We start from the raw sequence: 14,108 nt of genomic DNA, 5'->3' as shown, positions 1-14,108 counted from the left end.
GAAAATTACTCAATGCATAAACGTATGAATGGGTCACAGTCAAGTTACAATCCTTAAATCCAAAATACATGCCCTCCTTTTCATCCAATTAAACCTATAGGTCAAGGAAGGTGAACATTCAACACATTTGTGACAATCTTGTCATTTTATTATTTTGCCAATTTTGTGAAAATGTAATCACACATTGTCATGTCCACATGTACTATCTAGACCTATTAGGAGAATCATGCATTATGGCGGAGGCATTAAGTAGCCATTTATAGCGACATTTCTAGTTTTGCATTAAAGTCGTATGCACGATAAAGGTAAAATTCCTTTAAAGTGAGACTTGAAATTTGCATTGAAAATGTGTATCTGACATAGATGCCATTCGTTGATATTAATGTTCACAGGGTATTCCGTGGCTCTGGGAAACTTCAAAGGGGATTCGGAGTTGGAATATGCTATATCGCAACCTCGATACAACTACGGATACGGCAGGGTATGAAATGATCGTTGTGACTAAACACGGACAGAAACTGTCGTCACTGCTACATTGTCACGTCCTTATATCACGTACATAGAGCAACTGATGCGAAGGATATAAATCCCCACTGCTTTGTCTTAAAGGAAGGTCATCTCAGTTTGAATACAAGAGAATTGGAGAGATGTTAGGCTATGTTATCATGACATCATCCCATCACCGTATTTGGATATGAGACTGCAACCATAAGAATCATCTCGGAATGTCATATGACAGTGTAGAATTCAATCACTTCCTTAGTTCATTGCCCATTCCAATGCCACTTGTGCTAATGTGCTGTCTAATTGCTTTCACTCAATACAACTTCCCGATTTGCATAATTAAATATGGAGTTGATTTTCACGCGTTGTTTGTATAGAGACAGGCTGGTCCAGTTTGTGAATGTGAAAACTTCATCTGTTGGCGATGATGATACGACAGAAAGGTGCTATTCGTAGTTCCGAATGTTCATTATTCCCAAATGCACAAATTCCGTAGACCTATATCTGTAATACAAAAATTCTAGGGTTCGTTTCATCCGAAAATTATATGACATGATTTCGAAGGTTCGAATATTCCTTTACGGTTCGTTTAACCGAAAATGAAAAATGTTTACGATTTGATATCCCTAGTGTTCGTTAATCCAAAAATAAAATACGGTTACTTACATGCCGAAGGTTCGATAGTCCGAATACGAAAACAGAATAAAGTGCGTACTTACAGACCTTCGGAATAACGTACTGCACGGGACAGAAATATGGATTCGTCATCTCGTTTCTACCGGCAAATATATTCCACGATAGAAATCCATGACATGTTACAGTTACGGTGGTGAACGGGTTAATGATGAAGCATGACATCCAATGTCTGATCGACGCATGATTCGTTGTGACCTGATGAAAGAAGATAACACAATAACAAATGAGCCACACAAAAGTGTTGTCTGTGCTACATGCATAGCAAAATCATCGTAAGATAATGGTTGCATATTGATACAGAATGAAGAATGTGATATGAATCTGACGTGATGCTTTTCAAAGCTGCCTTTTTCTATTATATTATAGTACAGCCAGTCAGACCATACAATTGAATAAAAAATTTATACCATTGCCTCAGCGTATGCCAATTATAAAGACGACAACGATAACATTTATCTTCATGTCCGCATGTAGCTATATTACACAATCTTTATCTTTATACATTTTACAATACAATTTTGTTAGTCAACTCAGTTAAACTTGTAGCTCATCTATACGGCAACCATCTGCAGCACAGTGTTCCTCTATACCCATGTTTCTTTTGCCAGGTACTCTTGTACGATGAAAATGGCGATTATTATCGCCAGCTCTCCTCATCAACTCTCGCCACGTATTTTGGCCACGCCATGGCGGTTTCCGACCTCAACAACGACGGGTGAGGAGAAAAGTTCGGTTTGTATCCCTTTCAAGTTTTACACCCCATTCATATACCGGTCCGGAAGCGAACTAACTCTCAGGAAAAAAAAAATACCCGAGCTAAAGTTAATCCGATCTCGGGAGGTAGTCCGCTTTAGGCCCGAGCCATAACGGCAGTGTAAATGGTATCTCGATTTTTAGCTCGGGTCGAATACCCCCATTCCACAGAGATTTTCTCTCATCGGTCACTCATCGGAAGCAAAGTTTATCGCTTCCGGCCACCCACCGAAATGTATTGGATCACAGTCCGACTATCAGGTCAATGTCAGGCACGTGGGGTGGTGATCCGATGAGGCCATATCGTCCGATGAAGATCACGCGCCACACGTCTGACACTCTCCTGGTAGTCGATTAACCAAGTCGGATTCATCAGACTGCGATCCAATACACTCCGGTGGGTGGCCGGAAGCAACAAACTTTGCTTCCGATGAGCGCGCGATGAGGGAAAAAAAAACATTCTGTGGAATGGGGGTATATTGCTCACGGGAAGCAAAACTGCAAGGGGGTGGGGTGGGGATAACTTTACAATGACAAGTACGCAGGTCTCGCGGGCAACAGAGGTGGTCAATAATGTGTACTAAAAACTAATTACGCTGTACATGGATTGGTAACGAGTTTCAGCAGTCATATTTAGTCGGAAGTTGTTTTACCCTTATTTGGAGTTAAGCAATTTGAAAATCCTTGATTTATGTTTAGCAAGTTTTATAAAGCGCATAATGAGTCTTCTGGGTCATAAATGCGCTATATGGAAATATAAATCATTGTTATTCTTATCCATCTGTATATCTTTCAAAAGAATAAAGAAGAAAGCCAACATCAATGCTGAAAAACTTAAATTGTATGACATAAATTCTTCATAAAGAATCTCGAGGTAGAGTTAGTTTGAGGTTTTTGCGACAGCATTGTCAACATTACAACAAAAACACACACTCTTAAAACATCCGAGTCAGAACTGACCCAGAACTGGGTCCATTGGGGTCATACACCGTTCCGGGTCAGAAATGACAAGGAATGGGGTCAGATATGGCCCATTCAGAGTCATGAATTGGGTCAGGGTGACCCTATTCGGGGTCTTCATGACCAAATTCCAAGTCATTTTTGACTCGGAATGGTGTGTGACCCCAACGGACCCAGTTCCGAGTCAGTTCTGACTCGAAATTTTTTAGAGTGCACAACACAAGCAATCACTATATTTTCATCGAAGAAATGCGTCAAAGAGAATGTATGAGAGAAAAAGTGACACAATGGGAGCACTGTAGTATAGTGGATAGACTTTGACACGGAGATCACGAATTCGAGACCTGTTGAGAGCTTTCGTCTCTTGACATGATGTTTTTACTCACGATGTCAATCCCTATCCAGGTGTAAAGATGGATACCTTGCTATATATGTTGGGGTAATAGTGGCAGGGCCCTTTGGAAGAATAGTGCTAACGCTGATAACTACCCTGATAAATAAGTGTATAATTATTACTATTATTATTGTTATTATTATTATTACTGTTATTATTATTATTATTATTAATATCATTATCATTATCATTATTATTATTATCATTATTATTACTATTATTATTTTTATCATTATCGATGTTATTATCACCATCATCATCATCATTAGTAGTAGTATTGTTGTTGCTGATGTTGTTGATATAACTCTTACCATTATGTTTCGATATAGGTATACCACCGCTCTTCATGAGCGATTTGAAATCCTAATTTACGACAATCTCTTCCCCGGTACAGCTTCGAAGATTTAATCATCAGCGAACCGCTTTACACCGATGCCGACAGAAACATCGCCGCTGGGTGGGAGGTTGGCAGGGTTTCGATCTACTACAACGACAAGCAGGCACGTGGAGCTTTGTCTTTGTGTTTTGTGTTTCGACCAGAAGCTCTTAAAGGGGCATTCCAGACGATTTTCATAATTTCACATCGTGTAGTACATAAATCAACATCTCCATAAATAGATCTGTGGAATTTATTGTAGTCCTAGAGCAGAGAAACCAATACTCTGAAAAATCTTAAACAAATTACACTGAACAGTGTTGATGACATAGGAGCCTCACATATTTCAGAAATCTAGCAGTGTAATTCCATTACAATACCGCTTGCTTAACATGTTCACCTGTCTGAAATCCATGCATGCCTTCTTTTGTTTTGTTTCCTTAAGCCCCAACTCGTGCATTCTTATCGTGAGGCTGCCATGTCATCATCCTTGTTCATTGCAATTTGTTTTAAATTTTGAAAACATTCTTATTCCTTACCCCTATCACTATAACTTCTGAAACTCTGTACTCGGTATAACTAATTTATAGTTGTTCAAATGTAAAAGTCTGAAAATCATCCGGAGGTCTCCTTTAAGGAGACGTTTTGTTACTTAAGAGTTGTCCGTCCGTCCACTCGCCTTTCCCATATTTTTGTTGCTCGTGGGCCATATGACTCCTAGGCGTCGGGCTAGTGAAATAACCTCAAATACAAATTTTTGCAAATTTCCTGCTGCTTTCCCTCTTCTTTTCCCTAATGAACTGGCGTCCAGTTGGTATCGAAGAGACATTGAAGTTGAAATCAAGAAGACATCAAGAGTAGAGCACATGCGTTTCCTGTTCGAGAGAAAGCAAAAATAAACGTAATGGGCTTTAAACAACAATCCGTTTTCATGATGGAACCGCAAAGGAAACGTCTGTATTTCAAAAATGAAAGAGCAGAACAGATCAACTTGTGATGAGAGTTTTGTGGTGTGATGAAGGAATAAGTATTTCACCTTTTCCAAAATGACTTTGCCATTTTTACAGTATCAACCCACCATATTTTATGTCATTTCATGTCAGTTCCATAGTTCACACATATTTATATCACAATAAAGTATATAAATAAGAAAATTACACAAAGCAAAAATTAGATGAAACTTCACCGGAATGTACAAAAGTTTGTCTTGGTACAAACACAATGTCTGTATACATGCGAGTTGAACTGTGGTCTTGATGTGAAAAAAATATGATGAGGCTTGCGTAAAAGCAAGCTTGTACAGCGGCAGGTCCCGTGATAAATCAGATTAGAGGAAGTTTAAAATACAGATACATTTTTTTTACCATACTATATAACTGGGGGAACCAATTAAAACAAAACAAAAAAAAATCCGATCAAATAAGTGTTACTAAATAAGATACAGAATTAAGGTCACATTTTGCAACAATATCATATAAGAACATTGGGAGAACAACGACTGGGATTTCATCGTGTCATATTATGTATCATTTGATTGCGATTTGTTGAAATTTGAACAAAATATCGGACTATGCGATCTCCTGTTATTCTGCAGGGTGGATTCTCGGAGAACTTCGGCATTGCGATCGGGACCCAAGAGGGTTGCCGCTTTGGCTACTCGCTAGCAGCGCTCGGAGACATTAACCAAGACGGCTTCAGTGGTAATTATTACCAACCTTCAGTGATCAAAGGACATTTTCTAATAAACTGAGTGAAACCAATTAAACAGACCATTTATTTATTTGTATTTTCATACTGAACACTGAGCAAGCCAGTCAAAGTAGGCTACACGTACACATCATCGTACTCTAGGTCACATGCATGTTGTTATGTGGTATATTCATTTTCATCGTATGCAGTGAGCACCTGGATTCCAAGAACACAGTGCCATTACCGATATTATATAGCGTGGTGACTGCCAGTTAAAATCCTCATTTATCGTACACATTGGTATATGGCCCATTCTCAGTAAAAGCGTTCAAATACGGAATTTTGGTGTCGCCGACATTCCATGACAGTTTGTGGTTCCCTGAAACCTATTAGATACTATTTAAATGTTTATAATATATCACGAGGACTTTATTTGTTAAAAATAAACACGATCAAATGCGGTTGTCTGCCTTTTTGTATAAAATTTTGCTGTTAAACTTCGTTAAGACCCCCAAAACGCAGTGTCGCCGGCTATTTCAGAATTATGTTTTATTGCTCCTCTCCGTCCACAAACATACTTTCCAAATATCATTTTCATGGACGATGAGCATATCTATGTGCTAATCACAATACTCAAAAAGTTCCAAAATTTTTATTGACTTCTTTTTTTATAGCCTTTTGAAACCTGTCGCCAAATTCACCGCCAGATACGTTACCAGTTTCTTTAGTGTTACAGCATTGGGAAAATAACAAGACTATGCAATGACCCTGTGTATATGAAACCCTGAGGATATACTTCATACACTGCAAGTACTTAGATTTTTTGTGCAACAGCTCTTTATTGAGAATACGGTACAATGTTTGAAATATCGGTTTTCTACACTTTTATTTGGACAGATACGTTATATACCTTTCACGCCACCCACTGCGACAGATATCGCAATGTCAGACAAATTGTATATTATACATTACTCCTCGGAATGACGCATCGATTCAACATTAAAGTTTAGTACAAGTGAGATATATTTGGTAGATATCGCTCTCATAATAATATGATCGACCATATACGTTACCACAGATACGTTACCCCAGATACGTGACCGAATTTTGCTCATTGGTCTTGTGCTTTACTGGGGATCAAATCTGGTCAAAATTCATCCCTACACATTACATGCTTCGTTTTGTTGGACCTCAGGATTATATATTCTTACACCAAAAGGACAGAGAGGTGAAAAAGAGCAACACTTCCACATGATTTTTCTTTGTGCGTCAGTGTCTCAAAACTTAATGCCAAGTTTTCTGACAGATACGTTACCACATAATCAAAATGCTGAAAAGAAATTGTAAATGTTTTTACAAACAAATCGTTGTGTGCTCATAAACTCCACAGTTCTATTCTATAAAACCCAGCCACTTTCATATTCTATGCAACAACTTTGAACGTTTATTTTACAAGACGAAGCTAAGATTCAACATATCAGTTTTTTGCTTTTCAGATTTAGCAGATACGTTACGTATAATTCAGGGCACCCACGGTGACAAATAATGTTATGTAAAACAAAGTGTTCATAAAACAATTCTGCATAGAATGACGCTTCCATAGAAAATTAAAGTTATGTTCAAATGAAGAGTATTCAGAAGAAATTGCTCTGTAACTTTACCGACAGATTCATTTACGGTACGCCAGATACGTTACCAAACTTTGAAAGAGTAAAAAGTAGTTAATGAAACGCTTCCGAGAAAAGTTTCAGGGTTCTGTTGCATATTTATTCTAGTGTTTTTCAACATATGAAGAACTACTCAAGATTCATTGATAAGTTGAACAATTATTTAGTCATTTTCATTAAAAGGGATGAGCCAAATACGTTACCATAGGTCAAGCAACTGTTTAGCATATCGAGTTCATAGAGACTGTACCTACTTCCTTCTAAGTGCCTGCAAAAATATATTTTTTAAACCTTGTTTGCATTATTCATCAAAACTTAATGAATATTTATAGTCAGATGGATAAATACATTCAGACGTAAGATGAGAATATTCTGTGAATGAAGAACTCAGCTTTCACATTTAGGGCTCTTTTCCACTACATTTCATAGTTTAAATATTACGTACAATGTTTAAAATGGTTAATTTGGGCTTACATCATTCATTTTTACATCAATTCATGAGGTAAATAATTAAACAGGTGATATTTATTAATTCATACACAACTAAAATTATTACTTATATTTTACCAGATACGTTACCAAAGGTGATTCGATGTTTTTCAATAGTTATTCCCCAAGAAAGCAATTCATATTTGTTTCCTGTGGAAATTCCAGATCGGATCGTTCCCTTTGCATGATTTGTGGGATTCGAAACTTTATTTGTAAGCGAAATTTGCTAAAAATACAAAGTGAATCTTAAGGTTATATTTTATTTCAGAAAAAAGCATATTTCAACCTACCACACAGAAATAATTTCTACCAATTAGCAAGGGATGACAACATCTTTACCTCTTGAAAAACCCCAATATCTTTTGGGGGGACAGATGTCTTTTCCTGAACAGAAATTGGATCAAAACAATACATTTAATTCACAGTTAGGAGTCCATTACAACATGTAAATTTGCGGTAACGTATCTGATTGGTGATCAAAAATCATATATGATGCTCTATTTCAATTCATTTTTACTCAGTGAATGGCCATCATTTAGAATGTTCCACTTTTTGTTTCGTATTTGACCGGTTTTGAAGTTTCCGAAAAAACATCTTTGAATGTATTACTTTGTGGTTGATTTTTCGGTTTTACTCACATGGAATTGAACACTTAATCTGAGAATGGCCCATATGTGGATTTCACATTATCAATTCTGCATTACCACATGTTGTTTTAGCTGTGCTTTCTCTTTTTATGTTTGTTTCTTCACTGTTCAGATTTAGCCGTAGGGGCGCCCTTCTGTGGCGACGGTCAGGACGGAAAAGTGTTCATCTACCATGGATCGGGTGTTAATATTCCGATCGACCTTACACCAAAGCAAGTGAGCAACATGAATAGTTCTTTTGTTTCAATCTCTCCTCAGAGGGAAAATAGTACATGAGACGAAAATCTTCATTGAATTTGAACACTGTAATGATATACACAAACAGTCAAACCAAACTTGAACACGAGTATAATTGGAATGATTGGAAATCGCTGAGGAGTTGTGGCTGTAGGTATGAGACTACGCGGGCTTTCGAACTTGAGGTCGCGGGATCGAGTCCCCTGGACGCAGAGGTGGCTTTCAAGACATTGTCAAGACATAATCCATATTGCCTAATCCATTAAATATTTGATCCCGTGGTTTGCAAGCTTGCTTTTGTATGAGCTTTCTTTAGGGGAAAAAACCGTAGGCCTATGCTCAATGATAAGAGAAGCATTGATTGATTGTGCATCGGGAGGATGATCATGGTAGAGGGATACGCGGGTGATACGGCAGTCTAAAAGAAAATGCCGTGCAATGGGGGTAACAACTTCTCCTTACACGACCTTGCAACATCAAGAAAAAAGGGTAGTAATTTAAAGATTTGTTTTACAAAAAAATCCATTAACAATTTCGAGCAAATCGTCGGGTCTAGATACGCAATACAAATGCGTGTACATTCTGCCACTTATGGAAAACATAAAGAACGAAATCACTGATCATCTCATCCACGGATTCATTTTCATGTTTTCTAATCCGTTAACTTTTGTTTCACTTACCAGTCAGTCGGCTGCTGAACGCTACATCAGGTGTGAATTACTAGGAACTACGAGAAAAAAAACCCTAACTTTCATTTTTCAGTACGTTTTTCAACTTGAAAAACAAACAAAAAAAAAGGAAATAAAAAGATGAGTGACCCATTTACTTCTTTCCTCATCCAAGAACTTTCGTCTCACTCGCCACAACATCCGCGATATACCTGATTATTCAAGTTTCTGTGTATGTCCTGCATGCAATAATAATACTGCGGTTAAACTATATACTTTGCACTTTGGACATGGGAATCAGAACAGGAAGATGATTGAAGTAGGGCTGAAGTCTGTTAAATTCTAAGAACAAAAACACTTCAAACATAATCTGAAAGCTCGGGGTTTTCCCTAGAGTTCCACAAGATCCCGGTCCCTCGGTATTTGGTCGGCCAGTCACTGCCAGTGTCGCTTCAAACGTGACAAAGCGGATCCCCTATGGCGTATTTAAATGTCGTAACTGAAATAAGATTTCATAGATGATGTGCTTTTAGTGATGAAAAGAATGTCATCATAATGTTATCTTAGGGACGGTACAGTTTCCATTGAGACGGGACTTCAGTTTTACAACATTTTTTTTTCTGATGATTTTTTTGTAAATATTAGAAATCTTTTATGAGATATGAAAGAGAACATAATTCTGAGAGGAACTCAAAGTTTATTTGAGGAAAAATTGTTTTGAAAAAGATGAGATATCCAAAACACAGCAATCCTAATAAAAGATGGGACCAACCTTCTGTTAGGATCGCTTTGCTTTGCTTGCTTTGTTTTTGGGTATCTCAGCCATTTCGAAACCAATTTTCATCAAATAAAGTTTGAATACCTCTTAAAATGGTATGCTCTTTAGCATTTCATAAAGTGGTTTCTAAGTATCTTACAAAAAGCTAAAGGCTGAATCCTCACCTCAACCAATACTATACCATCCCTTTAAACTTTGTTTTCCAGATTCTGACTCCGTCAGCGACTCAACGTCCACTGAAATACTTTGGGTTCGCTCTCTCTGCTGGACTGGATGTCGACAGAAACACGTATCCCGGTATTGAGTTTCATTCATGATAAGAAGAAAAAAATATATATATATATCATGACGTATAATGCGTGATACACATATACGTATATATTTCCGAAACTCGGCGGTCTGTTAGGCGAACAGTAAAATCAAAAACAATAATTAAAAGCCTTTAATAATCGTTCCCGAGTACGGGACTGTGCGCTCTAGTAGTTCAACCTTGTAAAGTAAACTATTGGTTTCGGTTTCAGATTCAGTTTGTTTCCTTTTTCTACTTGTATAGAAGTGAAATGATTATGACAAATTAACAACGATGACACAGAAACATAGATATAAGTACCTAAAGAGTACTTGAAACACACATATATTGTTTCATGTATACACAAACATGTATTTAAAAGTATCTTATAACGTACAACTTGGAGGAGATATTCATAAATAAACACTTTGTCTGACTAGGATAATGACCTCTGGACTTAATGTTTTTATAGAATTTTTTTAAGATTCTAACTGAAGAGACAAAGGACACACACATTAATAAAGAACTTAACTCCGAGAAGTTTCAATAACATTAACGCGAGAGTTTTTATTTGTTAATGAGAGTTTCCTTGAATTCATATCGTACATATTGCACTGAAATACAAAAAAAAAATGACTTGTGATAACATTGCATGATTAATGACAATATAATTCTCTTTAATTGCTGCTGTTGTTGTTGTTTTTTTCTACTCGTGTAATTAGACCTCGCCGTTGGAGCTCATGGATCTCAACGGGTAATTCTTTACCGGTGAGCTAACTTAGGTGTTTATATGTGTTCATTTAGAGGATCAGTAAAATTTAGCATGACAGTATTTCGCCATCCTTACTACACAGAACAATAATCAGTGAGATTTTTTTTCAGTAATCATTCCTGTGAACGTGGAGGCAAATTTAAAACTGGGAGGCTGGATGTTATGATCGTAGATTCTAATGTTGTATTGGTTTGTCGCTTCTACGGCAATAAAGTTGCATGACCTGTTGAATTTTTTTAATCAGTAAGTTTATCAATTGATATGTGTTATTGAAATTTGCTTTTGCTTCGTCGGTTTGAGTGAAGAGATTAGTAACTCGCCAGTTGTCAGAACAACTATATTGTCCAACATACACCAATACCTTATAAAATTAGTTCATTCAAGATGCATAGTATGAGGAAAATAAGTTGGTGACCGTTCGCAAAAGGATGCTAAAGAAGTAATGTTTCCAGAAAAAAAAATATACCCAACCAATTTACTCACACATATCTAAACAGCATGACTGAATTTGTAATTACAAGCCCAACAGGTTTACAGCACAACGAATTTGTCGTTATTGTTTGGATGTTTTGTTCATCCGACAATTCCCCCTGAACAAACAAACAAACAAACAAATAAACAACGAACAAACAAACACACAAACAAACAAACAAACGAGAATCAACTATAGCCTTCTTATCACCTCTGGCATGAAGAAGAAGGAAACAAACAACTCGATCATTTCCAACAAGGATTAATATGTCTTTGTTCGTTTCTTTATGTGTTTGTCTGTTTGTTTGTCAGTACGTGTGTCTGCTTTTTTCCCCACTGGGATACTTATTAATCTACGTCAAACATATCATATTCGTCTAAACACATAATACATCATAATATTTCAAATAATTACTCTGAAAAACAGACAATTAAATATCGTGACTCAGACCATCATAATCATGATACATACTATCAAGAGAACAGGTGTCTAAACTGATGATTGTCGGCTTGATTGCTTGATTATTACTTTTTCCTTCTTTTTTTTTTCAAATCTTCCCTTGCAGGACCAGACAGATTGTGATGGCCGTTGGAGAGTTGTCATTTTCCCACTCTTCTCTGGACGTCGACGCCACAAACTCTCAAACTTTCTCAGGGGCACCAGCCGCAGGGTACTAGTAACCAATGGAAGCCTCTATTAAGTTTTAAAACACTATAACTTATCTCGGCCATAACTGACTTAAAGTCATAAAAGATGAAACAAAGGATTATTGAAATGAAAAGTGCTCTTTTTTGTGTCTTGTATTACTGACATATGTTGAAAGAGCTATCATTCGCCTGCTTTCTGAAGAAGGTGTATTGCTCTTTTATCATTCAAAAAAAAAAAGAAATTTTATAGAGTTCTCTTTATATTTCTTTGTATCGTTTTTCTGCAGTGATGTCACGGATATGTAGTATCTTCATCAAGAGAAGAAACTTAAGAATTCATAACTTTTAAAAGAAAGTGTCAGGATTTCCTCAAACTTTGCTGAAGTTTTCTATTCATTTATATTACTGCATTCACTCAATCCACATAATATTTGAGGACACCAATACTTCAAATTTGAGCCCTCACGAGGAACCCTTACCCCATTCTTCGAAGAACGTTTTCAACACTATTTGATAGACAAAATACATGTATAGTGTTTGTGTGTGTGTGTTTTGTCTAGTTTTCCCATACATTCCATCCATTACATTTTCCTCTTTGTTTCTCGTGCAGGTTTGATATTGAAGTCTGTATTCAGTATGAAGGGCAAGGCGTGCCCGATGAAATTGGTATGAATTGGGAATTTCTATTATATTTTTATGGTTTCTGTGGATAGTCTAGTCATTCATGACAGATCACTATGAGTTATCGTTGTGCACAAATATTTTTTATTCTGCGGTATTTGAAACAAAGTTTGTTATATACTTTTTAACATTACTTAGTACTATTTTAAGTGAAATGTTAAAGACGTTTAACAAGCAAACTCAAATAGTTTGATCTCAATGGTATTCCGGTTATGTTTGTTGTTGTTGTTGCTGTTTTGTTTTCATTGGAGTGAAACGCAGTTTAATTTCAAAAATATCTCAACTTTAGAGAAGCGTTGTAATTAATGTATCACTTGGCTAGTTTCGCATGTAACTGACATTAAAGACACACATTTGCAATAACACTACTGCCAGAAAATAAGACGAATTAATCTTTTTTTTTTATCTAAAGCACATCGTTTCTTAATCCTACATTCTTTCTTTCGAGTATATGGTATAATGAAATCATGTTCAGCTCAGCAGGCTAGCTATAAGGAATTCGTACAATAGACGTGTCATACTTGAAAACAGCCAATGTTTTAGAACCCTTTTGCAACGATTCTCAAGGACACTGTTCATTTGATGAATACTTGCTCTTATTAACCTTTTTTTTTAAGTTCATGCAGATTACGATATGAAAGTTCCCCTACAAAAGTAAACGAGTCGAAACACTCAAGTAGTGTACAGGTGTATAGTCGAACGATGTTCCTATCCTGTGCGAAGTTGGGGAGGGGATTGTCTTGTTGGGAAAGTAAATTTTATGGTGTAATGCGTTTACATTGTTGAATTGGGTTGTCTCGATTGATTTTTGTCCTTTGCTCGTCGGACGTCGTAGAATTTCAGTACGAAATGCAGCTCGACATCGCCCGAGAATTGGCCTTGCGTCGGTCATTCTACGTGGACACTGGTCGGTCATCGATCCAGAGAACCATGCAAGTCCGGATCGACGTACGATCCTGCGATGTTCTTCAAGCGTTCGTCGCTGTAAGTTGTGATTTGCTGCTTGTTGTTTGAAGTTGCTTGTTGCTGGTCACATCGCAAGGAACCAAAGCGCTATGGTTCCTCTTCTTTAAAAAAAAAGAAAAAGAAAAGAAATATCCATAGGTTATGGTCGCCTATTTTCAGTGAAGCTTTTACAGCGTTGCCACTGTTCTACCAGAGAGCGCCTTGCCATAATCCACTAAAACGTTGCCACGAACCCCCATACGTACGCAATGTACGTATAGGCCGATTCACTTCTGCGGTATAACTGTACGTGCTTTAGGACCTATTCCTCCCTTCAGTCATGTTGTCTTCTGAAATGCTCATTTTCCGATACATCTATATATGTTTGGCATCCGGGTATACTCTAGAGAGTATGTACACAATGACAGTAGAAACAGAGTTCCT

General features: G+C 37.0%; 1 protein-coding gene across 1 annotated transcript in view; it reads left to right on the top strand.

The window, feature by feature from the left end:
- The first annotated feature begins 1,170 nt into the window (after nucleotides 1–1,170).
- LOC139711698 (integrin alpha-8-like) overlaps nucleotides 1,171–14,108 on the top strand; it is a 36,899-nt gene continuing 23,961 nt past the window's right edge. The window contains exons 1-10 of the mRNA XM_071623557.1: nucleotides 1,171–1,179; nucleotides 1,809–1,915; nucleotides 3,702–3,807; nucleotides 5,278–5,383; nucleotides 8,288–8,391; nucleotides 10,065–10,155; nucleotides 10,870–10,915; nucleotides 11,957–12,061; nucleotides 12,649–12,704; nucleotides 13,555–13,703. Coding sequence (XP_071479658.1) covers nucleotides 1,171–1,179; nucleotides 1,809–1,915; nucleotides 3,702–3,807; nucleotides 5,278–5,383; nucleotides 8,288–8,391; nucleotides 10,065–10,155; nucleotides 10,870–10,915; nucleotides 11,957–12,061; nucleotides 12,649–12,704; nucleotides 13,555–13,703 — 879 coding nt within the window. The remainder of the gene's footprint in view (nucleotides 1,180–1,808; nucleotides 1,916–3,701; nucleotides 3,808–5,277; nucleotides 5,384–8,287; nucleotides 8,392–10,064; nucleotides 10,156–10,869; nucleotides 10,916–11,956; nucleotides 12,062–12,648; nucleotides 12,705–13,554; nucleotides 13,704–14,108) is intronic.

Source organism: Diadema antillarum, unplaced genomic scaffold (assembly GCF_040938485.1).
Source record: "Diadema antillarum isolate AM-2024a unplaced genomic scaffold, OU_Dant_1.0 seq00001688_RagTag, whole genome shotgun sequence".
Classification (NCBI taxonomy): domain Eukaryota; kingdom Metazoa; phylum Echinodermata; class Echinoidea; order Diadematoida; family Diadematidae; genus Diadema; species Diadema antillarum.
Note: the sequence above shows the minus strand (reverse complement) of the source record. Positions and strands in the feature narration are given on the sequence as shown.